The following is a 22,820-nucleotide window of genomic DNA, read 5'->3' as shown; positions in this document are numbered from 1 at the left end:
GTTTTTCCTTCCCATGGCAAAGGTCCAGAGTGGGATAAGAATTCCCAGCAACAAACTAAGTGAAAATCTAAGGAATGTTGGGAACATCCTCGATGAGTGAGAAAAAGCCAGCGCGTTTATGCGGCATCGACAAATGTTGTGGCAAGACATACGTCATATCCGCGACACATTCTAAAATATGTCGCGGCATAAGCGAAGCACTCGTGAACATTTTCTCTTTTCACTCGGGACATGGCACGACTCCACTTCGCTTTAACGACATCTGTCGAATTGATATGAAGATAAATTGTTCATACCAACGCTCCCACGAGGATAATCGTCTGCATTTGATCCAGAGCGCATGCCCCAAAACACAGGAGCATGTGTATTATCAGTAGAACCTATTCAGGATCGGATGAACTACATGGAGAGAATTAAATGACGCTTTTATTTAGGTAACGTATTTATTACTCAACCCATAATTTGAACTACGGTCAAGCCACCCTCCACTCGTTAATTTGACTTCAGTTTACTTGGGTTTATAATACATTGGCGTTGCAAGATTTAATAGCTCCTCGTGCTATTTTCACTTCAAATAAACAACCAGTTTTGTAAGGAGTACAGTTAATTTACTTTCCGCTAGGCAAACTTTTTAGAGTTTTCTCGTGTGAGTTTACGTTCTCATTACCTCCAAAACATGTAGTACCGTTGACCGTCGCGTGTCGATTACGTCACAGATTTTGGCATTACTCAGGCTGCTCAGTGATTACTAGTTACAAAATATTAAAACTAATCATTTGTAGTTTTTTTTACATGGATTAGTTAAAACAAATACTGTAGATTATGTGTTTAATTATTTAGTGTACTAATACTAATATTTTTTTTCCACGCAAGAAAAAAAGTTCCCTACTATTGAAATAATAAAAGCAGTAAAACCAGAAATTGTCTAGACATGTGCCGATTATCGGTTTCAAGCTATACCATGGTATGAGACGTCCCTGTTTCAAAACCGCAAAAATTTTCCATTATACCGTCCCTACGGTATTAGCTATTTTTTTATGTCCCATAAATGCAGGGAGAAATCCCTCCCTTGAAGCTGCAAGGCTCAACCCTTCCCCACCGGTTGTTGCTCAGTGTCAGTGAGTCAGCTGTGCTACACGCTGGCTGGAGGAGGTGAAACTCCTGACCTTTTTCCCTCATCGAAGAAAACAAAATTGCTGGTATGGGCAAACTTCAGCTACAGAAAAGTTACAGATGGCGTGGCTTAGAGGAGGAGAGGCAACCGACATATAAAACATGTTTGGAAAGGGTGGTTACCAAGGAGGCAATTCCTCCAATGTGATTTCGCATTTATACAAAATTAAAAGTGAGTAAACACTGTCATGAACGTTTCCCACCAGCTACAAGAGTTAACTCCTGCGTTTTAGTGGGTCTAACGGTGTTTTTTTTTCTCTCTGGCAACTGTCTGTGTTGAGAAAGAGTGTGTGTGTATAATATAGACATGACACGAGTCATACACGCATGCTTTTTATGGAAAATAATTCAAATCAATTATATTTGTTCTGATGCTAGTAATGTTGAGCTGTTGCTGTGGTTTTAGGGCCTTAGGCACACCTAAATGACTGCATTTATTTATTTTATTTAGAATGTTTCAGTTTAAATTTATTTATTTATTAACATTTATTTTAACCTTTATTATACTTATGTTCAAATTTATTAATGTTTTGAAAAATAAAAATCCTGTTCAATGGAAAAAAGTTTTCTTTTTTAAACCCAGATATCCAAAAGTAACATATTTTCACGCTTCATTTGCAATACCGTGAAACCGTGATATTATGGCTTAAGGTTATCATACCGGCACATGCCTGAAATTGATATTAAGATCCAAAGGAAATATAAGTCATTAATTAATAGGAAAATATATGATCATATTAGGGCTGTCAAACGATTAAAATTTTTAATCGAGTTAATCACAGCTTAAAATTAATTAATCGTAATTAATCGCAATTAAAACCAACTATAAAATATGCCATATTTTTCAGTAAATTAGTGTTGGAATGGAAAGATAAGACACAAGACGGATATATACATTCAAAATACTGTACATAAGTACTGTATTTGTTAATTATAACAATAATCAACAAGATGGCATTAACATTCTGTTAAAGCGATCCATGGGTAGAAAGACTTGTAGTTCTTAAAAGATAAATGTTAGTACAAGTTATAGAAATTTTATATTAAAACCCCTCTTAATGTTTTCGTTTTAATAAAATGTGTAAAATTTTCAATCAAAAAATAAACTAGTAGCTCGCCATTGTTGATGTCAATAATTACACAATGTTCACGGTGCTTAAACCCATAAAATCAGTAGCACCAAAGCGCCAGCAGAGGGAGACAAAAAACACAAGTAACAAGTGGCCATGACACTGTGCTGTCATTTTAATCTGTTTGAGCGGGGCATGTGCGTTAATTGCGTCAAATATTTTAACGTGATTAATTTAAAAAATTAATTACCGCCTGTTAACGCGATAATTTTGACAGCCCTAATATATGATTTAACTTTCTCAAGTCCAGGAATAATCATGGGTCGGCGTGGACGAGCGTCAAGAAAGAGGACAAAGAAACGCGATGGCACGCTCCAATCAGGTATGTCAACAGAATTTTCTAAACGTGTGTTGCTGCTATACACTTGATTCATCCCATTTTTTCAGTGTTCCTAACTCATCATGTTGTTGTCCAGTCTCACTGAGCCACCAGCCAGAGTATGTGGCGCTCCTCAGGTTTGTCCACCAGCGAGGATTCACATCAAAACTACTGAAACCCGCCTTCTTCTCTGGTACTAACAAGTTTCTATTCATTAAAAAAAAAAAAAAAAAAAAAAAAAATGTTTTAATGATTTATTGTTGGTTGTCTCTCCAGACACAGGCCGAGGTTTGCAAGCTTTTAAGAGTGTAAAGGTAAGACAAACACAAAGACATCAACCCATCAGTTACGCCATAAGTCAGCTCTAAAGAACAGGAAGTTATTAAAGCTTCTTTTTGCATTCAAAGCCCAATCAACTGTTGGTTTCTCTCCCTGAGTCTTGTCTGCTCACAACATCAACCGTGCTGGACAGCTACCTTGGCCACTACATGAAGCGGTAACTGCTGTATCTATGACTACTGTATCTTCCTTTCAGTTGACCAATACATTTTTCCCAGCAGCTGGCAGCCTCGCATCTCGCCTCTGTTGGCTCTCTGTGTCTTCCTTGTGTGTGAGCGGCACAGAGGACCTGACGCCGACTGGTCACCGTACATCCACATCCTTCCTGCCTCGTACACGTGTCCTGCCTATTTTGCCGATGACGTCACATCGCTTCTGCCCGTTGGACTGCGGCGCCGAGCTATACAACAGAAGGATGCTGTGCGGGAAATCCACTCGTCCAATCAGGACTTTTTTAGGTGGGTTTATTTTAAATGACTTTGATTGTGTATATTCATAACGCTGATGTGTGCCCTTGTTTCAATTCAGGACTTTGCAGCCAATCCTTAGTCAGCCTGTCGAGGATGTGATGACGTTTGAAGCGCTAAGGTGGTAAAAAAACAACTATGTCACTCTTCAGCACTGATTACATCGAAATAAAATTGTTGGTGTGTTGTCCAGGTGGGCTTGGTGCAGTGTCAACACCCGCTCTGTTTTTATGCGTCAACCGTCCAACAAATTCCTGTGTGGAGAAGATGATTACGCGTTAGCGCCCTTTTTAGATTTGCTTAACCACCGGCCTGATGTGCAGGTAGACAACTTCACATTTCACTACAGCATATTTCATTACACAAGTTTCAGTTGTTGCTTGGTCGTTAGGTGAAAGCAGGTTTCAACCACGAGACAAAATGTTATGAAATCAGGAGCGTTTGTGGGACGGCGCGTTTCCAGCAGGCCTTCATCAACTACGGTCCACATGACAACCAGTCCCTGCTAATGGAGTACGGCTTTGTCGCCTCTGGAAACCCACACAGTCTGGTCTACGTAGACACAGGTAGGTTGTAGTAGTCAAGGTTGTGTATTCGTATTGACTTATTGGCTGCCATTGACTGTGATAGACGTTTCTATCACCGTCAATTGCAGTGGTAACAAGTGTTAATTTTGTAATGTGTGTAAGTTATGCGTTTGTTTTATTCAGAAATTCTGTGTGAGGTTGTAAATGGCAACACAACAAATCTGGAGCAGAGGATGAAGTTCCTCACAGACAACAACTTTCTCAAGTCAGAAATTTTCCAGGGCAGTTTACCAATAATCATAAATCTTACTGACATACATTTTTTTTGTTCTCCACCCTCTTTCCTCAGTAATCTGAGCATTAGTGGCGAAGGTCCCAACTGGCGATTGATGACCACGCTCAGACTGATGTCACCTCAAACTCTCTTGTAAGACCCTCGTCTATGCTTCTCTTCGCTTAACCAAATGCTGAATGTGTATTGTTCCATCAGCTACCAGTGGAAGGCGGTGTTGCTTGGCCAGATGGTAGGCAAAGAGGTTGAGCGTTGGAGCATACGGATGGCGGTGGCGTTGAGCCAAAAACTCCTACAAGACACGCTCACAATTTTAGATACGGTTTGTGACCATTTAGAAATGTATTTTAACATTTGATCAGGTAGAAGTACAGCTTCAACTAAATAATCACATTACATCACTAGCTGAATTAGATTTTACATCCTATCGGCAAACGGATAACTTAAATTATCTGCCTCCATTTCTTCCTGATTAGATGTGAATTTTCCTTTAGTCCCCCTGAAATTCTCATTTGTATTTGTCACTTTACTGTATTGATTGCTCCTATTTTTTGGGGTGTAATTGCAAAAATGGTTAAGTACTAGTCAGAAATCACCCCTGGTATTCTTGTGAGGATAAGTACCATGGAGAATGAGTTAGAAAACAGCATCAAATTTATTACGATTTTTCATTATGTGAAGGAAATTATTCATGTTGTCATCTCAATACTGATCTTTGACAGAATAAAAAGTAGCTTGTATAGATAGGATGTTTCCTGTGAATGAGTTGTGCCCCACTTTTATATGCAGATTTCCAGACATCTCCAACAGGGAGAGCCGTCGCTGAAGCAGCAGCTGCATGTGGTTGAGTCACTACTGCAGGAGGAGAAATGCATCCTAGGAAGATGCCTTAGTTCACTGAGAAGCGCTCAAGTCGAGGCGACAAAAATCGATGAGAACAATGCAAGCTAACATTAATGGATGTGCTGCAGTCACGCATAGGTTCAACTCTTAAATTAGCATCAATGAGGAACGTTATCAGAAACGAAGAAAAAGACATTTCCTGGAAGGACTTTATTGAGCATAGTAACACAAAATCAAGGGTATTGTGAGAGCACATCATGTTCTTGCGGTTACAAAACAAAAAACAAAGGTTTCAGTTATTGGTCCTGCTCCCACTGGCCCCATCAGAATAGACTCACCCTACAGTCAGAGCTTGATTTGTGCCGGCTCCAATAAGTCCGATCAGCCACCTTATTGACTTGCTCAGTTCAAACTTAGATTTATAGACCTTGCTAGAATTATGGTATTAGAGTATTAAGCTGCGTTCATACCACCTAACTACTTGCTGGAGACAGTGGCAGAACAGGTGTTCCCAAATTCGTCCCTACACATTGAGTCACCAATGCCCAGTGCGCTTTCACACACATGAGCACATCAGTTAAAAGCAGCGAGTACCAACTATTTTAATTTTTATTTAGTCTTATTTGAACTTTTTACTGCCTGAAAATACTTCTGGCATGTTTTCCTGTCATAGCTTTAAGTTTTGTGTTTTCTTGTGGTAGGCTGGTAGCTTTACAGCAGTGTTGATCTGTTGACTACATTAGTCACTTAGTGTATGTATACTGGCTACTGGATCCCTGGCTACTTCGCGCCCTCGGTCCATTGCAGATTTTTTTTTTTTTTTTTTTCAATTTAAAAAACAAACAAAAAAACATGAGCTGTCCAAAGCCGATTGCGTAGTCTAACTCTCCCTCCCCCACTCTCCCTGCTCTTTGTTAGCTTGAGCACTGGAGTAATTATTTATCGATGTTGACAGATGTTTGGGTTTGATCTTGCCACAGACGCTTGTAAGCCAAAGCTTCAAAACGCTGCATGCGTCAATCATAGTAGGGCTGCAGCTATCGAATATTTTAGTAATCGAGTAATCGACTGAAAATTCTATCGATTAATCGAGTAATTGGATAAAACAAATATATTTTTAGGTGAAGAGCAATTATATACATGAGAAAACAAGACATTTCATCTAATCTTGAACCATTTTCAGTCAATCAATGTGTTTATTTTCGATGTATATTGTTGAAAACAGCCAACAATTGCATCTCTGATGTAACTACAATAAAAAAAAATAAAAAATAAAAAAAAAAGACTAATTCACTGCTTTCACTCAAAAAACTTTTAGATCTTATTTAAAAAAAAAATCTTACCTAAAAATGCCGTTACGCTTGATAACACACATCACTTAAAAGTTAGGATTTTTCCCACGTGTTTCAATTGAATTTCTATTTGTGTCAAGCCATTTTTAAGTTCTAGTTATGTTTTAAGTTAGTCTAAACTGTAAGTCCTGATAGGATTTTGAGTTTTTGCAGTGTTCAAAATAAATATATGATACAGGCTGTATTGGAGCACATTAGGGACCAGTGCTACTTGGTGTTTTATCCAGCAATGACTACTGAGCTAAAATTGATAGTTAGCATTATTAAGTTTTTATTTTACATCACTCCTCATCACTCCACAATGCTATGTTATGTTAAAGCCTGTATGTAAGACACGTTAGCCACACATCGACAGTGGTCATAATTAATAGAAACCTAGCCCTCTGCAGGGCTAACGTTACGTGAGCTAGTAGTGACAGTAACGTTAATCTTATTTATTAGCGCTTAGCGCTCTTTATTAGCGCTTAGCGCTCTACTGCTTTAAGATGGCAGCTGTTTACCAACGCTGCCCAGACGCGGCCGAGTCTGTCATTTCGCATTTAGTTCAACATACATGTGATCTCTACGAGACGCATCAGACGCTACCTGCTACCAACTTAGCATCGTGTGGGCTAGTATTTAGCAACGTCGGCGTCGTTTGTAGCGGCTGACGGCTGCAGTAAGTCCCCCCCCCCCCCCCCATTCTTCCTCTCCGCACGTGACATCAGCGCGTTGTCCGGCATTAAAAGTAGTCCGAGCAAAACGTGATGCTTAGAGCTGTCAAAATAAACGATTACTCGAGGTGAATAAAATTACTCGGATCAGTTTTTAAACTCTAGTTACTAGAGTTGCTCGAGTATTCGTTTCAGCTCTAAATCATAGTTTAACTTGTTAAACAGTTGCTGTGGCAACTCCTTGTGTATAAGTGAGCAGCTTGAGCGGATTTGAGTGGACTCTCTCACTGGAGCATTTAATAAAGCAAAAATTTGTTGTGTTGTTTAAAAATAATTCGGAGGGACAGTAACCTGTTGAAAACGTATCCGAATTATTACATTTGAAGTGCTAAAAAAACATATCCACACACTGTACATAATTTTTAAAATTACTTTGGGGGGGGGGGGGGGGTGAAAAACATGTCTTATATTTATCCCTTTCCAATGGTAAATCTGAATAAATAGATTGAACACACACACACACACAAAAATGTTTTGGCTGCGCTACTTTGCAGTTTTTTACTTATTGCGGCAGGTTCTGGTCCCCATTAACTGCAAAAAAACGAGGTACCTCTCTTTTTTTTTTTTGTATGGTCTTCCTGTATGAATTTGAACAAAACAAGCTGAAATCGAACAGTAGTACTTCGGTTGTCAAATTTGCCTCAGGCAGGAGTTATCACACGAGCAGGCCATTTTGACATGACACCGGAACGCTGCCTGAACAAAATGCCCCTCCCCCTCCAAAAAAAAAAAAAAAAAAAAAGACTACGAAAGCCACACTACAAACTCACAATATTGCGTGGTAAGTTTTTCAGAAATTGCAGTTTGTATACGAGAATAAAGTTGTAAAATTCCAAAATTAACGTAATATTACGAGTAAAAAATGTAATATTCCAAGGTTAACGTCACTATATTAGATATCTTGATGTAATATTACAAGAACAAGTTGTAATGTTACGTAACTTTACATGGTATCATGAGAAAAAATAAGTCATTAATTTTATGTAACACAAACGAAGTGGTTTGGTTCCATGGGCTTTGACTTTTGGTGACGTACAATCTGTGTGAACACAAACACTTTTGGCAACAAGCACAACGCGAGGAAGTCATTATAGCGTGACGGTTTAATTTTGGTGTGAACGCAGCTTTATACATTCAAGTTTCAGCAGTCGTCATTGGCTATGACCACTGACTGGACGGTGCTGTTGTATTATGTAGCAATACATATTGGCAGCAGCAGTTACTGGCCTTGTTTGCTGTATTGCAACGGACCGACAGCTACTCCTTTTTGCGCCACATGTCAATAAAGTGAGTAAAATTAACATTGCGACTCTTCTTTCTGTGTGCCCTTGTGAGGGCAGTATACTATGCTGTTATATTCTATAATTTGTTGTCTGCATGAGCAGTCCTTCATACTAAAATAAGACTACAGAGTGAAGACGCCTATCCCAGTCTCTAAATGAGCATGTGTTCCACGTGCTAAAGAATGTATTTTAAACTCATCATTGTAAAATGTTATTTTCCGCGGTTTATCAACATTTACAATGGATATTATCTGAAATTGAGGCATGTAAGTCCCTCAACATGGCAAACAGGCAATTGCATGTTGAATTTCAGCCCAATATGTACATGCTCTGGGACCTTCGTCCCACTCATCATCAATGGGCAATCATGTGTACTTTGTGCCTTAGCATTCTATTATTTACCAAATAAGCACTGCACAAAGTTAAAAAAAGAGTGCACATCAAAGTAAAAGTGTCATCACATTTCAACCACGGCCTTTTTCTTGTGCTGAAGCTGCACATCCTCCATTACAGTAGCAGCATCCTGGCGTGGAACCACTTCCTCGGGCTGAGGTCTGCATAGACAACATATTACGGTAACAGCAATTAGACTCTTGGGCAAGCCAAACTCTGTAATGTCATTGTGACTGATTTATTTGGAAGTATTTTAGATTTTTTTTTTCTTTGCATATTTGCTTAACAAAATTAACCACACATTTTGTAAATCTTTACAATGATAGCAGCGTTTTGAAAATGCAAGTATAGATAAGAAAGCTCACCCGAAATATCTGAACATAAACCATTGATATATTTGAGTGACTAGTTCCATCTAGTGGTGGAGCTGAGAAGTGCAATAGAATGTAGGCTAAACTCAAGCATTTTTTAACAGGCCATTTTCATTGATATTTTCATAATTTGCTGCAGGCTGATAAAAACTATGCCGCGTGCCGCAGTTTGAACCCCTCTGTGCTACAGTAGAAGGTAGATGGATTTTCTTTACGGGACAAAATTCAGACATTGTTCTATGAAGCTGTACTATTTGGTACCATAGTACATATTAACAGATAAGCTACTGTAAGCATATTACAATCAGTGTGCTATAAAAATTGTTGAGGACATTTTTACTTGCTGAACCATGTCAGCTTATATTGTGACATGATCTTTTTCTAAAAATAAATAAATAAAATGATGTAACAGCACTAATGAATGATTTTTATGTCATGCCATTGCACTTCTTTGTGTATGTGTCGAAAAGGGGTGTAACAATACACTGATCTGGATCGATTATCGATAGGTTAAGCACTATCAAATCAATAAACAAAAAATAGAGATTAACACCGCCATCTTTTGGCTACGCTGTATTGTTAAAAATGTTTCACCACCAAAATTGTTAGAAATTTTAGAACTGCTGTATATTTTTTATTTCATTAGGTGAGATCTAACTGACTGTGTCAAATGTGCATGTATTGCATTAAATAGATCGAATCGAAGTTCAATTGCGGTGAACTTTACCCGAGCAACAAATATCGTATTGTCAAGAAATTTTTTTACGTCCACCGCTAATGTTTAAACACAAAATATAATTTTCCCATAACTGTGCATTTTCTATGAACTGTGAGTTTGAATTAAACAACATGATAAGAATATCGGTTTGGTTTACCTGAGTATTCCAGCTGACATCTTCTCTACAATGTCCTTAAGAATATCTGCCAGCAGGCTGTTAAAGAAAGCATACTGTATGATTGCTAGAGTGCTGGAGAAATGCATATACTGTAGTTAATCTGGGATACGGAGGTAGCGTCCCTGTTGGGATGACGAAGCCAACCATACTTGAAGATTGAGGAACGACACGGAGGCTGACTTCAAGAACATCAACCTGCTGTCAGGAGGATCCAACTGAAAAAAAAGTCACTTTTCATTTCACCCTTAATGCAGGGGATAATAAATTAACAGGCATAAATTCTTCATACTCTATGAAAAATGACTACCTTTACTGCAGCTTACTGCGCAGTTGTGATTTTTCCTTATTTGTATATTAATGCCCCCTACTGGCCAATGCATACACATCAGAAGAATTAACTCAATAAATTAGAGCAAACTGAAGATTTTACGAATTCATTTGATCCACATTAAATGCAAAATCCACTTACTTGCAGGTCTTGGTGGGACGTCACCCAGTGGCCACCTACTGCCAACACAGTAATGATGTCATGTTTGTGCGGATGAACTGTCACCTCGTCTTCCCTCCCCTCCTCCTGCTCCTTTTCATGCAGACTGACTTCGAACAACAAGCACAATTTGAATACTTTTGAGTCGAACAAATATATATATAAGTACATATTTTTTAATTACCTCCTTGGTCGACCACTATGTCCACACCGAGACCCCCAGTCTCTTCCATTACGGCTGGAAGAAGGTCCGACTGTTTTTTGTAGACAGGAATCACCCTCACTGCAGAGAAAAACATACAGTTAGTCACTATGAGTTATAAAATAGGTCATAAGTCAATAATTTTCAACCACACTGGTCTCAAGTATGTGGTTAATTGTGTTTCTTAACATAGATGTTCTTTGGGTAATATGAATCTGATTAACGTGAAATTGTATTCATAATTTGTAAAGCATAACAAAGCATTGATATGATTTTGAATTTAGAGAGTAGAAAAGGGAATTTAAGTGCAAGATTAGTTGAAAAAGACAATAGATCTCACCCACAAGAGGTTCCTGAACACCTGAGATTAAAAAAGAAAAAAGGGGAAAAGAGAAAAATAACAAAAAAGTTAATTAAATAGGAGTCTAGGCAGAAAACATTCCAATCACATGATGTTGAAGGAGAAACATTAACTCATTGGTTGCCATTGACGATGATAGACATTAGGAGTGGGAACCTCTTAGTACCTCACGATATGATACGGTTTGCAATACAAAGCTCACGATAACGATCTGATGACATGGCGATACAACGATTATTGATACATTGGTCAGGAAATCATTCTAGGATATTCTAAAAACAATTAATAAACAGAAAAACAAGCTTCTGCTGTAAATTGGAATGAGTTTATCACTAGTAGACGTCCAATCCGTTTGAACTGGGAGGGTGGCATTTGTTCATTCGCCGCCATCCCTTCCACTTCAAACGGATTGAATGTCTATGGGTGTCAGTTGCAGCCAATGCCAGCCAATGAGGTCATTTTGGGCCATTTAAGGTCATTTACCTGTTGATTTTCAGTTACTTCCTGTTGATTTTGGGGTATTTTATGGGTCATTTCCTGTTCGTTTTGTGTTACAGAACAGGAAGTGGCCTGGGAATCACCCAAATGAATAGGCAGTGACTCAAACGCAATAGGAATTGACCTGGACATGCCCTAAAATGAACAGCAAGTGACCTATAAATGCCCTGAAAATCTGACAGATTGACTGTGAATGCTCTGGTTTCGAATGACCGATTGTTCCCAGTCTAAATGGATTGGGTGTCGAGCACCGTCAAGGCAGCCTTAGAGTTAACCTAGACACAATTATGGTGGAAGATTTTGGTAGCAACTTGTTGGTTCCTTTTTTATTTTTATTTTTTTAAGACATTGACACCTTTTTAAAATGATATCTCGATTCTTGCAGGAGCATATCGATAACCTTTTGGGTTACAAAGTATCACGATATATCACCATTTCGATATTTTGTCACACCCCTAATAAACATCCACTTCATTAAAATTGGCAGGGCTTCCAGTGATCACTCGTTGCCAACCAACCCAGTTCAAATCGATTGCACACAATGCTATAAATGCCTACATGGTGTTGAAAGTACAACAAGTGTCAGTACAGACCTACGCTGGGTCTTAGTTTTTCCAAAAAGGCGTGCTGCTCCTGCGAGTGCGACGTGGTCAGAACCTTTACACCATAGTAGCACGCCAGTTGGATACACATAAGGCCAAAAGACTGAGGAGGGAAAAATACACACAAGGGAGGGGTCAATGGAAACACCTTTAGTCATTGTGGCATATACGATGCACGTACACTGGCACCATCCATCACCAGAAGCGTCTGTCCGGCCGCCACTCGCGCATGAGTGTGGAGGGCGGTGTACGCACCCAGACCGTCCTCCAGCGCCGCCGCCACACTCGTATGGCTCAGCTTTTCTGGCTTCTCAACTGCACAAAAAACACAAACAACTTGATTACTTTTGTCTTTGCCTTAATGACTTAAGGAGAGAAGGAGAGAAGAGTCTCCCCTACCTAGATACTGTTCATTTATATCGATGACATCACTAAGTCCAGAGAAGATGGAGTCCAGTGGTAGAATACCTGCCAAAGCGGTCACGTGGAACAACTAAAATTGGTGTTGTAAGCACATTAGGAATTGCGGGTAACCTACCAACAACCTCATCATCGGGTTGGAAGAAGGTGACTTTTGGTCCAACTGCAAGGACCACAGGAAAAGAAAAATGTATAAAAAAGAATTCACATTTTTTGTTCTCAGTTGACAGTTGACACAATAGAAATTAGAGGTGGGAATCTTTGGGCACCTAGCGATTCGATTACGATATCGATTCAGAGGCTATGATTCGATTATGAATCGATTATTGATGCACAACCCCCCTAGCTATTATCTGCTTTTAATGTTTCATACATTAGTTACAAAAATCGTACAAAAATCCTCTCAAGCTGAAATAAACGACTATTTCAGTATCAAGTTAACAGTTCAAAACTGTAAATAAAATACTCAAGTCCCCATTCTGTATCAGCAGCTTTAAACTACATTCAATTAATTTAATGTTGTGAATCAACCGTTAAAGTTGTCAAATTGCTCCTGTTATTCCACAAATTTCTGTCTACTTTTGACATGTGAAAGTTTTAAAACTGTTTTAAAGAGAGATTAAAGTCAAGATTTTGCCGATTTAAGAGTATTTTAGATAAAAAGTTAATTAGGTTCGCTTGGAAGGTTCGCTACAACAGCCTTCCAGGGAAGTCAACTGCATTAAGATGGCAGCATTTTGCATTTAGTTTTCTATACATGTGCTGCTAACGCTGCCAAGTCCGTCGTTTCGCATCTAGTTCGTTATACATGTGATATCTACCGTAGCATTATGTTGACGTAGTTTGTAGCGGCTGTCGGCAGCAGACAGGTATTATTGTTTTTTTTTTTTCTAGCGGCATGAGTTGAGCCAGAGCCGTAAATTGAGCATTGTCATTACCCAGGTAATGACAAGCATGATGGTTACTCCCGCACTGACAGTGTTAGTTTAGTCTTAGTGACAGTTCCGCTTTACTTGACATATTTCAATAACTGGAATTTGGATGTTTGTGAATCGTTCTCGAATCTTTCACGGCTTAATCGCGAATAATCTAAGAATTGGAAATTTCGCACACCTCGAATAGAAATATTACTTTTTTCAACTATTAAACAACAATATATAATGTGTCGATGGCAGTATATGTATATGGTTGGATTCAATTTGTCGAATGTGGTGATAATTTTTAAGATTCCCACCTCTTTGAACGATGCCCGCCACTTCCCTGCCCAGGGGGATTGAATTGCTATGTAGTCCCAAATCTTGCAAAAGCTGGAGGAAGCAATGTAAAGCAAGCACAAGATCAGTGACAACGAAAAACATTGTAATTTCACATTAAATAAACAAATCAGTAATTACTCTGGTGTCAACTGGGCTGAGGGCACACGCCTTCACTTGAATTCTGACATCATGGCTGCCTAGGACCTCTGGAAGGCTCTAGAGAGGAAATCATCATCAACAAAGAGCAACGACGCTTGACAAGTTACACACCTTTTGCAGTCTAATTAATGCGATTTGAAAAAATATGCCCACTTGTTACAGTACATTTTAATTCTAGTTTTAGTGCAAACAAATAATAAACCAAACTTACAGTTTCATGGGTGACGAATTTGAGCTCTCTACCTTGAATTCGGCAAAATAAACCCTTCATGTTGTTTCGCCGCAATCTTTTGTTGGATTATTTATGTTTTTGAAATAAATTCGTATGTAATTTAAAATATTCATATGCAACGTTGTGGCGTTTCAGTTATGCCTACTTGCTTGAATCATGTGATCTCTCCTTTCTTCTTCGTTTAATCCTAGTGTAGTCAAATGATGACTTTGTATTATTGCGCTATCTGTCGAACGATTTGAACCACTACACTTTTAATGTCACACTCTTGCCAAAACAACATTCCCCTGACAGAAGGAACTATTTTGTTTGGTGTGCTAAAGTAAGTTAGGAATTTAGAATTTGTTTTGAATGATTTAATGCTTGGGGGGGGGGGGGGGGGGGGGGTTCATACAGATGTGCAGATTCTTTGAAACAGAACCATGTCTGGTTCCCTGGAGGAATGATTACTCTCTCTTTTGTAAATATTTGAGATTGATCAATTGATTGATTGTGGATGAGAAGGTCCCTTGTTTGTTTTATTTATCGGAAGCATTCGCTTTGTTATAGAAAGTCCTCTTACAAATTAAAATGTATGTTATATTTCTTTTGTTTCCTTTTTTGTTTCTTTTTTATCAGTCTTGTGTTGCATTACTTTGTTGTAGTACTCATGCTCAATCAGTGACATGTTTACTTCATTTGATGATACTTGAGTGCCTAGATTTGTTTGCATAAAAAAAAAAGATGGAGGGACATTTTCTTTACAACAGCTATCACCATACTCCAGTTTGCACTGAAATGTCACTGTCATTGCACTGCTAATGCCACAACATTGTCACATGAATCTCACCCAGTAATATTTTCTTAGACATCTGTTTCAATCTGAGTACCGCATTATCTGGGTACTGCATATGCGACATTTGCAGTTACATTATAGCATTTTTGCACTGTTACATCAATATCTATCACAACAAGTCAGCCATCTGCCTCCGAGTCTCTGTACTGTGAATTATTATACACGAACTTTTATATTACCACTGCATCACCACTTGCTGCTGGTCACTTATTCACTTTATTCCCAATCTTTGTACACTGTAACTTTTTCTTCATTATTTTTTTGTATTTGCCATATTGTACTTTTGTTATGTGCAGTGAACATTATGTGGAAGCTTTATATCTCGTTGTACTCTGTACAACGACGATGCAGGCTATTCTATTCTATTCTATTCTATTCTATTCTATTCTATTCTATTCTATTCTATTCTATTCTATTCAACAATTGCTCAATAAAAAAAATCTGTATTTGGGAAAATGAACCGTGCTGTTTCGCAAAATAAAACGAGAGGGCCTTTAAATATTATATAACATAATACTTGTCTTCCTTCTTTTATTTAAAATTGAATAGTCAAACATTAATCCCCGAATACTGTACTGTATTTTACAGTTACATTTCCCAAAGCCTGTGCAAAGCCATTGCTAGAAATCTCGCGAGACCTTTACAAACGTCACCCCCATTTTCCCAAGTGTCCCTGTTCGTACTCAGTCGGTTTCTCGCTTGTTCGGTCGGGATTTCAGAACCAGCAAGAGGAGAATCACAGCAGGAGGGAAAAGGAGGGCTTTTGGAACTTAAACTCTGAATTGGGGGCGCCTTTGTCATCAAGTTGAGCATAGGAGGGACTTTATGCACTATTTCACAATGAAAGCGTCACTATGAGGTGAGTGGACTTGTTTTGGATGAGATGCGAAAGAATGTCCCCTGTAGCGGGCTGACGTTAGCTGCGTGTTAGCCCCCATGCTAACCGTGTAGATGTCCCCCATTAGTTACGCCGATTGTTCGCTCGCCGTGGCCGGACGGAGTGCGACCTCGCCGGTGTGTAATTCTGTTCTTCGCGGAGCCGACACGATAGCCGTTCAGCTCTGTTTCCCCCAGCAAAGTGTTAGCCGTCGCCACGCTAACGTTAAATCACTGCATCTTGCACAGCCTGTCGTTGACCTCACGTGAACACTCAGATGTCATTTATGTTGTAAAAACACACAAAATGACGAATACACGAGATAACAATGAATGATTTCTAAATTAGCTTCTGGTTGGTTCAACGTTAGCTGGATGCTACTGAAGGCTGCCCATCCCTTTAAATTGTTGCGTAGGAAAATGCCCCTGTGTGCGGAAATGTCACATCAAATGGAGATTAAATGTCCATCTAATGTCACTAAGCATGCCTGTTTTAGCGATAACTCACTTTAATCCTTATCTATTGGAAATGCAAGTGTACCAGTGTGAAACTGTTCCTATGATAACAATTGATGCTTATATGAAAGTTAAGTGCTCTTGTTTTAGACTTCCAGATCCTGGTTATATGCAGCTCGGATAGCACATAAGTCATGTTCAATTGCAGCTTTTATCCACATTATAAAACCATGCATTTTCCTTTCTAGAAGACTTGCAAATGACAGTTGAGTTAAGCGATGGTTTGATAAAGTATCACAACAAATAGCTGTCCAGTCAGTATTTTATTTCATAACTTGTGGCATAAGGTCTTTGCACAGAACTCCCACGACGTACAAATGCTGATGTCTTTTCTCATCTAAAAAAATGTTATTTCTAATACCATCATTGCCATGTTTACAGAACTTTCCCAAACTAACCCTCAAAGAAGTACATTGTCATACTAAAACCTCATCTCGTGCATTGGCTGCAATTAAGAGAAAGTATTTAAGATGAGCATGCCTATTCTCAAGAAGTAGTCATGTGTTTTTTACTTTTTTCAAGACTACATTTCCAGTGCTTATCCTGTATCTACTGTTTTTACAAAGTACCCCCTAGTGCTCAGGCTGAGACACTACATGACTGAAATGCCCTGTGTTGTAGGCCACATTTATGGGGTCAGATTAGTCCAAATCCATTTTAAGTTTTGTGTTCCAGTTGACCAACTTAGGATCAGTGTTCTATATTGCAGGTTTTTGATGATATCAGGTGCATCTGGAATTTATATATCCTGTGGTAATTGCCGTTCACTTCATGTCTGCTTTCACATTAAATGTAGGTGGAGGTGGCAAATGGGAGTATGGTCTCATGTGTATGACCTCACCAAATCACTTTACAGCGATGTGATAAGAATGTCTTGCCATGTGTCTCTTGGGGGGGGAGCAAAGTGAGTGTCACTGTGTGTGTTCAGTGGTATTGTGGTGTGTCAAGAGCTAATATGTTAAAAATGTGGGAGGTTGCATTAGTCAGGACCAACATGTTCTGAACAGCAGCTCTGAGAGTGAACACACAGTGCAATTGGGGTTTCAAAAGAACTTTAGGCGTATGTGTTTTGTCACAAGGGAGGTTATCTCAGGAACTGAAAAGGGAGCACTCAAAAGTGTGTTTTCATGGCTTTTTGCAGTGTAAATTTAAAGTATTTACTCGATATTGTTTTAAGGAAAAAGCCAGGAACAACCTTGCCGATTAAAGCAAACAACAAAGTTTGCTGTAGAAAAACACTCCTTGGTTTCCTTTTGCAACTCTTCTTAGACCTCAACTTTTTGGTCATTTTCAATCAATGTGTCATCCTTGTTGATCTGTTAATAACGACAGCTTGCTCTCTGTTTATCCTGCTATATGACTTTCCAGGGCATCGGTGTCATTAGCAGTTCTTAGATTAATAAATATTTACATCTAAGAAGGGTCATGGGGGCAAATAAGGGGGCAGAGAATGAGTCTAAACCTTAATCGGTGTTGTGTTCCCTGTGTGTGTGTGTCGTTGGTTTAAACAGGCATCTGCCACAAGGTTTGATAGCAGCATTCCGGCTTCCCTCCCCATGCTCTAATTATCCAGACTAATCCCATCAAAACAAACTCTTGACTCTAAACACACACAAAAGAAATATGGCTGTCACCAAAGCACTGATGAATGTTTTTCCATTGTTAACACAGACTATTGTTGACAAGGGTAAAAAATAAGAGAGATTTTGAAGTTCACTGGCCCCAAAACCACTGGCCCAGGTCAACACATAGTTATTGATCCCAATAATCATGAAAAAGAACAATTTGCTTTGAATAACATAAATAACATTTTTTTTAGGTAGATTTAATGAAAGTGTAGAAAAGTTGTGCAAAAACATGAATCTAGTGCAAATAATCCCAATTCCATAATCACATAATGTACAAACAAGAGCTGTAGCCTAATTCATGCAGGCAGTGGAGTGCTGTCATCCCACACATATTTTGAGTTGTACACCCATCCATCCATACGTCCACATACATACATACACACACGAGTTTATTTCATGTAGTTACAAATTTTAATGTTAGTTTTGTATTCACTGTAAACACAGTGACAAACCGAGGAAACCTACTCTTAATTGAATACACTACAGACTAGATATTTATCCTTCAAATTTATAAATTTAGTTTTTAGCAAATAATCATAAAATTTGTTTTTTATGGCTGAAACACTTTTCAAAAAAGTTGGCACAGGGTCAGGTTTATCACTATGTTACATCACCTTTTCTTTTAATAACATTGATTCAATAAATGTTTAAGAACTGAAAAATGATTTGTTGAAGCTTCAGTGGTGGTATTCTTTCCTATTCTTGCTAAATGTACTTGCGCATCTGTTCAACGGATTGGGGTCTCTGTTGCCATATTTAACGCGTCATAATTTGCACAGATTTTCAAGGGTGCAAGCAGGCCAGTTTAATACCCTTACTCTTTTGCTACAAAGCCCCGCTGTTGTCACACATCCAGAATGTGGTTTGGGATTGTTCTACTAAAATAAGCAGGGATGTCTATTAGAGGTGTGCAAAATTTCCGATTCTTAGATTATTCGCGATTCGGCCGTGGAAGATTCGAGAACGATTCACAAACATCCAAATTCCGATTACTGAAATATGCCAAGTAAAGCGGAAGTACAACACACTCAGCGCGCCGCGCGGTCTTCGGGACGGAACGCAGCGAGAGTAGCTAAACATCATGCTTCTCATTACCCGGCCCCTCGGGTAATGCCAACGCTCAACTCACGGCTCTAGCTCAACTCATGCCACGAGCTAAAAAAACACAACAACATACCTGACTGCTAAAAGCTGCTACATGTACAGCTACATAATGTTACGGTAGATATCATTTATATAGGACTAGATGCAATATAGACTCGGTAGCGGTAGCAGCACATCTACAAAAAGCTAGATGTGGGCGTTAGAAACGGCCGCCATCTTAAAGCAGTAAACTTCCCTGCAAGGCTGTTGTAGCGAACCTTCCAAGCAAACCTAATTAACTTTTTATCTAAAATACTCCTAAATCGGTAAAATATTAACTTGAATCTATCTTTAAAATAGTTTTAAAACTTTCACATGTCAAAAGTAGACAAAAGGGAAATTATGGAATAACGGGAGCAACTTTAACAACTTTAACGGTTGATTCACAACATTAAATTAATTGAATGTGGTTTAAAGCTGCTGATACAGAATGGGGACTGGAGTTTTTTTATTTAATGTTATTTTTGTATATTTGTTTACTGCTATATGTTAACTTGATACTGAAATTGTAGTTTGGTTTAGCCTGAGAGGATTTTTGAACAATTTTGGAACTAATGTACAAAACATTAAAAAAAAAAAAAAAAAAAAAAAAGGAGGGGGGTGCATCAATAATCGTTTTATAATCGAATCGGAGCCTCTGAATCGTAATCGAATTGTTAGGTGCCCAAAGATTCCCAGCTCTAATGTCTATGAAATACAATGAAAGACATTGCTTGGATGGTAGCATATGTTTCTCCATAAACCTGAATGTACCTTTCAACATCAATGATGCCCTCACAGGTGTGTAACTTACTGATGCCATTGGCTCTAACATGCACCCAAACATCACAGATGCTGGCTTTTGAACTTTGTGTCCATAACAGTCCAGATGGTTCTTTTCCTCTTTGGCACGGAGGACACGACATCCACTATTTCCAAAAGCAATTTGAAATGTGCAATCTTCAGATCACAAAATACTGCACTTTACATCAGTTTATATTAGACGAACTCGGGCCCAGAGAAGCAGGTGGCCTTTCTGAGAGTTGTTGATAAATGGCTTTTGCTTTGCATTGAAGAGTTTTACGTTGCAATAAGAGATGTACCAAAAGACTGTATTTACTCATATTGATTTTCTGAAATGTTCCTGAGCCCATTTGGTGATATCTTTTTCACATTGATGTTTTTTATTTTTTTTTTACGGAATGCCACTTGAGGAATCAAAGGTCACAAACATTCAATTTGGGTTTTTGGCCTTGCTGCTTGCATGCAGTCATTTCTCCAGATTCTCTGAACCTTTTAATGATATTATGGACCATAATACAATCTCTAAATTCCTTGCAATTGAATGTTGAGGATTACTGGTGTTACACTTTTCGACTACTGTACTTTCTCACGCGCTTGTTCACAAAATGGTGAACCTCACCCCATCTTTATTTGTGAATGATTGAGCAATTCAGGGAACCTCTTTTTATGCACTCACCTGCCCCCAAAGAGCCTGTTCACGTGTGAGATGTTGCAAATGTGTGATGAGCATTCCTCCACCTTCTCAGTTTTTTTATTTATAAACCACCAGTCCCAGCTCTTTGGAAATTGTTGCAGCCATAAAATTGTAACTTAATAATTATTTACTAGTAACTTGGGGTGTGACAAAATATCGAAATGGTGATATATCGTGATACTTTGCATCCCAAAAGGTTATCGATATGCTCCTGCCAAGAATCGAGATATCGGTTTAAAAAGGTGTCAATGTTTAAAAAAACAAACAAACAAAAACAACCAACAAGTTGCTACCAATATCTTCCACTATGATAGTGTCTCAGGTAACTCTAAGGCTGCCATTGACGGTGTTCGACGCCCAATCCATTTAGACTTGGAACGCAGTCATTCGAAACCAGAGCATTCGCAGTCATTCTGTCCGATTTTCGGGGCATTTACAGGACAGTTGCTGTTCATTTACAAGTCATTTCCTGTTGAGTTTGAGTCACTGCCTCATCATTTGGGTGATTCCCAGGTCACTTCCTGTTCTGTAACTCAAAATAAACAAGTATTGACCCATAAAATACCCCAAAATCAACAGGATGTAACTTAAAATCAACAGGTAAATGACCTTAAATGGCCCAAAATTACCTTATTGCCTGGCATTGGCTGCCAATGACGGCCATAGACGTTCAATCCGTTTGAAGTGGGAGGATTCGTTCATTCGCTGCCACCCTCCCACTTCAAATGGATTGGATGTCTACTAGTGATAAACTCATTCCAATTCGCAGCAGAAACAGTTTTTTCTGTTTATTAGTTGTTTGGTCAGGAAATCATTCTTGGATATTCAACAATGTATCGATAATCGTTGTATCGCCATTAGAGGCGTGCGAAATTTCCGATTCTTAGATTATTCGCGATTCGGCCGTGGAAGATTCGAGAACGATTCGCAAATATCCAAATTCCTATTATTGAATTATACCAGGTAAAGCGGAAGTAAAACACAGTCAGCGCGGTCTTTGGGACGCAGTGAGGAGCGGACCAAGAGTATTATCATGTTCAACTCATGCCGTTAGATAAAAAAAAACCATCATACCTGACTGCGGCTGACAGCCGCTACAAACAACGCCCTGTTGCTAGTTGCTACAAACATACGGCTACAGTAGATATCATATATATGTAGAACTAGAAGCAAAATTACAGATGATGTCAGTGTTAGAACATGTATTATTGAACAGAGATGCGAAATGACAGACTTTCCGGCGTAAGTAAACAGCCGCCATCTTAAAGCAGTAGACCTCTCTAGAAGGCTCTGTTGTAGCGAACCTAATTAACCTTTTATCTAAAATACTCCTGAATCGGCAGAATCTCTTGAATGTATCTTTAAATGATGAAATAGTTTTAAAACTTTGACAAAAGTAGACAGAAGGGAAATTATGGAATAACGGGAGCAATTTTAACAACTGTAACAGTTGATTCGTAACATTAAATTAATTGAATGTAGTTTAAAGCTGCTGATACAGAATGGGGACTGGAGTTTTTTATTTACTGTTATTTTTGTATATTTGTTTACTGTTATATGTTAACTTGATACTGAAATAGTAGTTTGGTTTAGCCTGAGAGGATTTTTGAACAATTTTGGAACTAATGTACAAAACATTAAAAAAAAAAAAAAAAAAAAAAAGGAGGGGGGGTGCATCAATAATCGTTTTATAATCAAATCGGAGCCTCTGAATCGTAATCGAATAGTTAGGTGCCCAAAGATTCTCAGCTCTAAGCGCCATATCGTCAGATCATCGTTATCGTGAGCTTTGTATCACAAATCGTATTGTATCGTGAGGTAACAAGAGGTTCCCACTCCTACTAGTAACTAGAGGCGTGCGAAATTTCCGATTCTTAGATTATTCGCGATTTGGCCGTGGAAGATTCGAGAACGATTCGCAAACATCCAAATTCCGGTTATTGAATTATACCAGGTAAAGCGGAAATAAAACACAGTCAGCGCGGTCTTCAGGATGCAATGAGGAACGGACCGAGAGTAAATATCATGTT

The 22,820-nt window shown here is 38.7% G+C and overlaps 4 protein-coding genes across 10 annotated transcripts in view; 2 read left to right on the top strand and 2 right to left on the bottom strand.

The window, feature by feature from the left end:
• Positions 1-693, bottom strand: part of LOC130923009 (follistatin-related protein 1-like) — a 40,884-nt gene extending 40,191 nt beyond the window's left edge. For both annotated transcript variants that reach the window (XM_057848367.1, XM_057848369.1), the window contains exon 1: positions 668-693. The gene's annotated coding sequence lies outside the window, so the exon portion shown is untranslated. The remainder of the gene's footprint in view (positions 1-667) is intronic.
• On the top strand, positions 158-7,540 carry setd4 (SET domain containing 4). Of its 2 annotated transcripts, none has more exons than XM_057848363.1 (13): positions 158-434; positions 2,549-2,625; positions 2,720-2,815; positions 2,899-2,936; positions 3,030-3,118; positions 3,183-3,419; positions 3,490-3,549; positions 3,622-3,751; positions 3,820-3,994; positions 4,139-4,220; positions 4,305-4,382; positions 4,446-4,569; positions 5,037-7,540. In XM_057848363.1, exons 1-13 carry the CDS (start codon positions 418-420, stop codon positions 5,196-5,198), a joined length of 1,365 nt encoding a protein of 454 aa, XP_057704346.1. In that variant the 5' UTR covers positions 158-417; the 3' UTR covers positions 5,199-7,540. The 2 variants fall into 2 exon arrangements, with proteins under 2 accessions (XP_057704346.1, XP_057704345.1); XM_057848362.1 differs by having other exon boundaries at positions 3,180-3,419.
• Positions 5,286-14,479, bottom strand: cryzl1 (crystallin, zeta (quinone reductase)-like 1). Of its 2 annotated transcripts, XM_057848365.1 has the most exons (13): positions 14,295-14,479; positions 14,063-14,140; positions 13,903-13,975; positions 12,787-12,831; positions 12,648-12,716; positions 12,430-12,563; positions 12,240-12,351; positions 11,128-11,148; positions 10,770-10,868; positions 10,568-10,695; positions 10,208-10,313; positions 10,078-10,123; positions 5,286-8,992 (listed from the first exon to the last, which is right to left on the bottom strand). In XM_057848365.1, exons 1-13 carry the CDS (start codon positions 14,352-14,354, stop codon positions 8,896-8,898), a joined length of 1,068 nt encoding a protein of 355 aa, XP_057704348.1. In that variant the 5' UTR covers positions 14,355-14,479; the 3' UTR covers positions 5,286-8,895. The 2 variants fall into 2 exon arrangements, with proteins under 2 accessions (XP_057704348.1, XP_057704349.1); XM_057848366.1 differs by lacking the exon at positions 11,128-11,148.
• A 1,348-nt stretch (positions 14,480-15,827) lies between these two features.
• Positions 15,828-22,820, top strand: part of itsn1 (intersectin 1 (SH3 domain protein)) — a 121,574-nt gene continuing 114,581 nt past the window's right edge. For all 4 annotated transcript variants that reach the window (XM_057847365.1, XM_057847363.1, XM_057847367.1 and 1 more), the window contains exon 1: positions 15,828-16,009. The gene's annotated coding sequence lies outside the window, so the exon portion shown is untranslated. The remainder of the gene's footprint in view (positions 16,010-22,820) is intronic.

The sequence above is a fragment of the Corythoichthys intestinalis genome, chromosome 10, assembly GCF_030265065.1.
Source record: "Corythoichthys intestinalis isolate RoL2023-P3 chromosome 10, ASM3026506v1, whole genome shotgun sequence".
NCBI classification, from domain to species: Eukaryota; Metazoa; Chordata; class Actinopteri; order Syngnathiformes; family Syngnathidae; genus Corythoichthys; species Corythoichthys intestinalis.
The sequence above is the reverse complement of the archived record's forward strand: the minus strand, read 5'-3'. Positions and strand labels throughout refer to the sequence as shown.

Coding starts and splice junctions, on each gene's coding strand:
- setd4 (XM_057848362.1), top strand. Junction 3,420..3,489: donor TCCAATCAGGACTTTTTTAG/GTGGGTTTATTT, acceptor GTTTCAATTCAG/GACTTTGCAGCCAATCCTTA. Junction 4,570..5,036: donor CGCTCACAATTTTAGATACG/GTTTGTGACCAT, acceptor TTTTATATGCAG/ATTTCCAGACATCTCCAACA.
- cryzl1 (XM_057848365.1), bottom strand. CDS start 14,354: ATGAAGGGTTTATTTTGCCGAATTCAAGGTAGAGAGCTCAAATTCGTC. Junction 14,141..14,294: donor AATTCGTCACCCATGAAACT/GTAAGTTTGGTT, acceptor TTTCCTCTCTAG/AGCCTTCCAGAGGTCCTAGG. Junction 8,993..10,077: donor ATGTCAGCTGGAATACTCAG/GTAAACCAAACC, acceptor TTGTCTATGCAG/ACCTCAGCCCGAGGAAGTGG.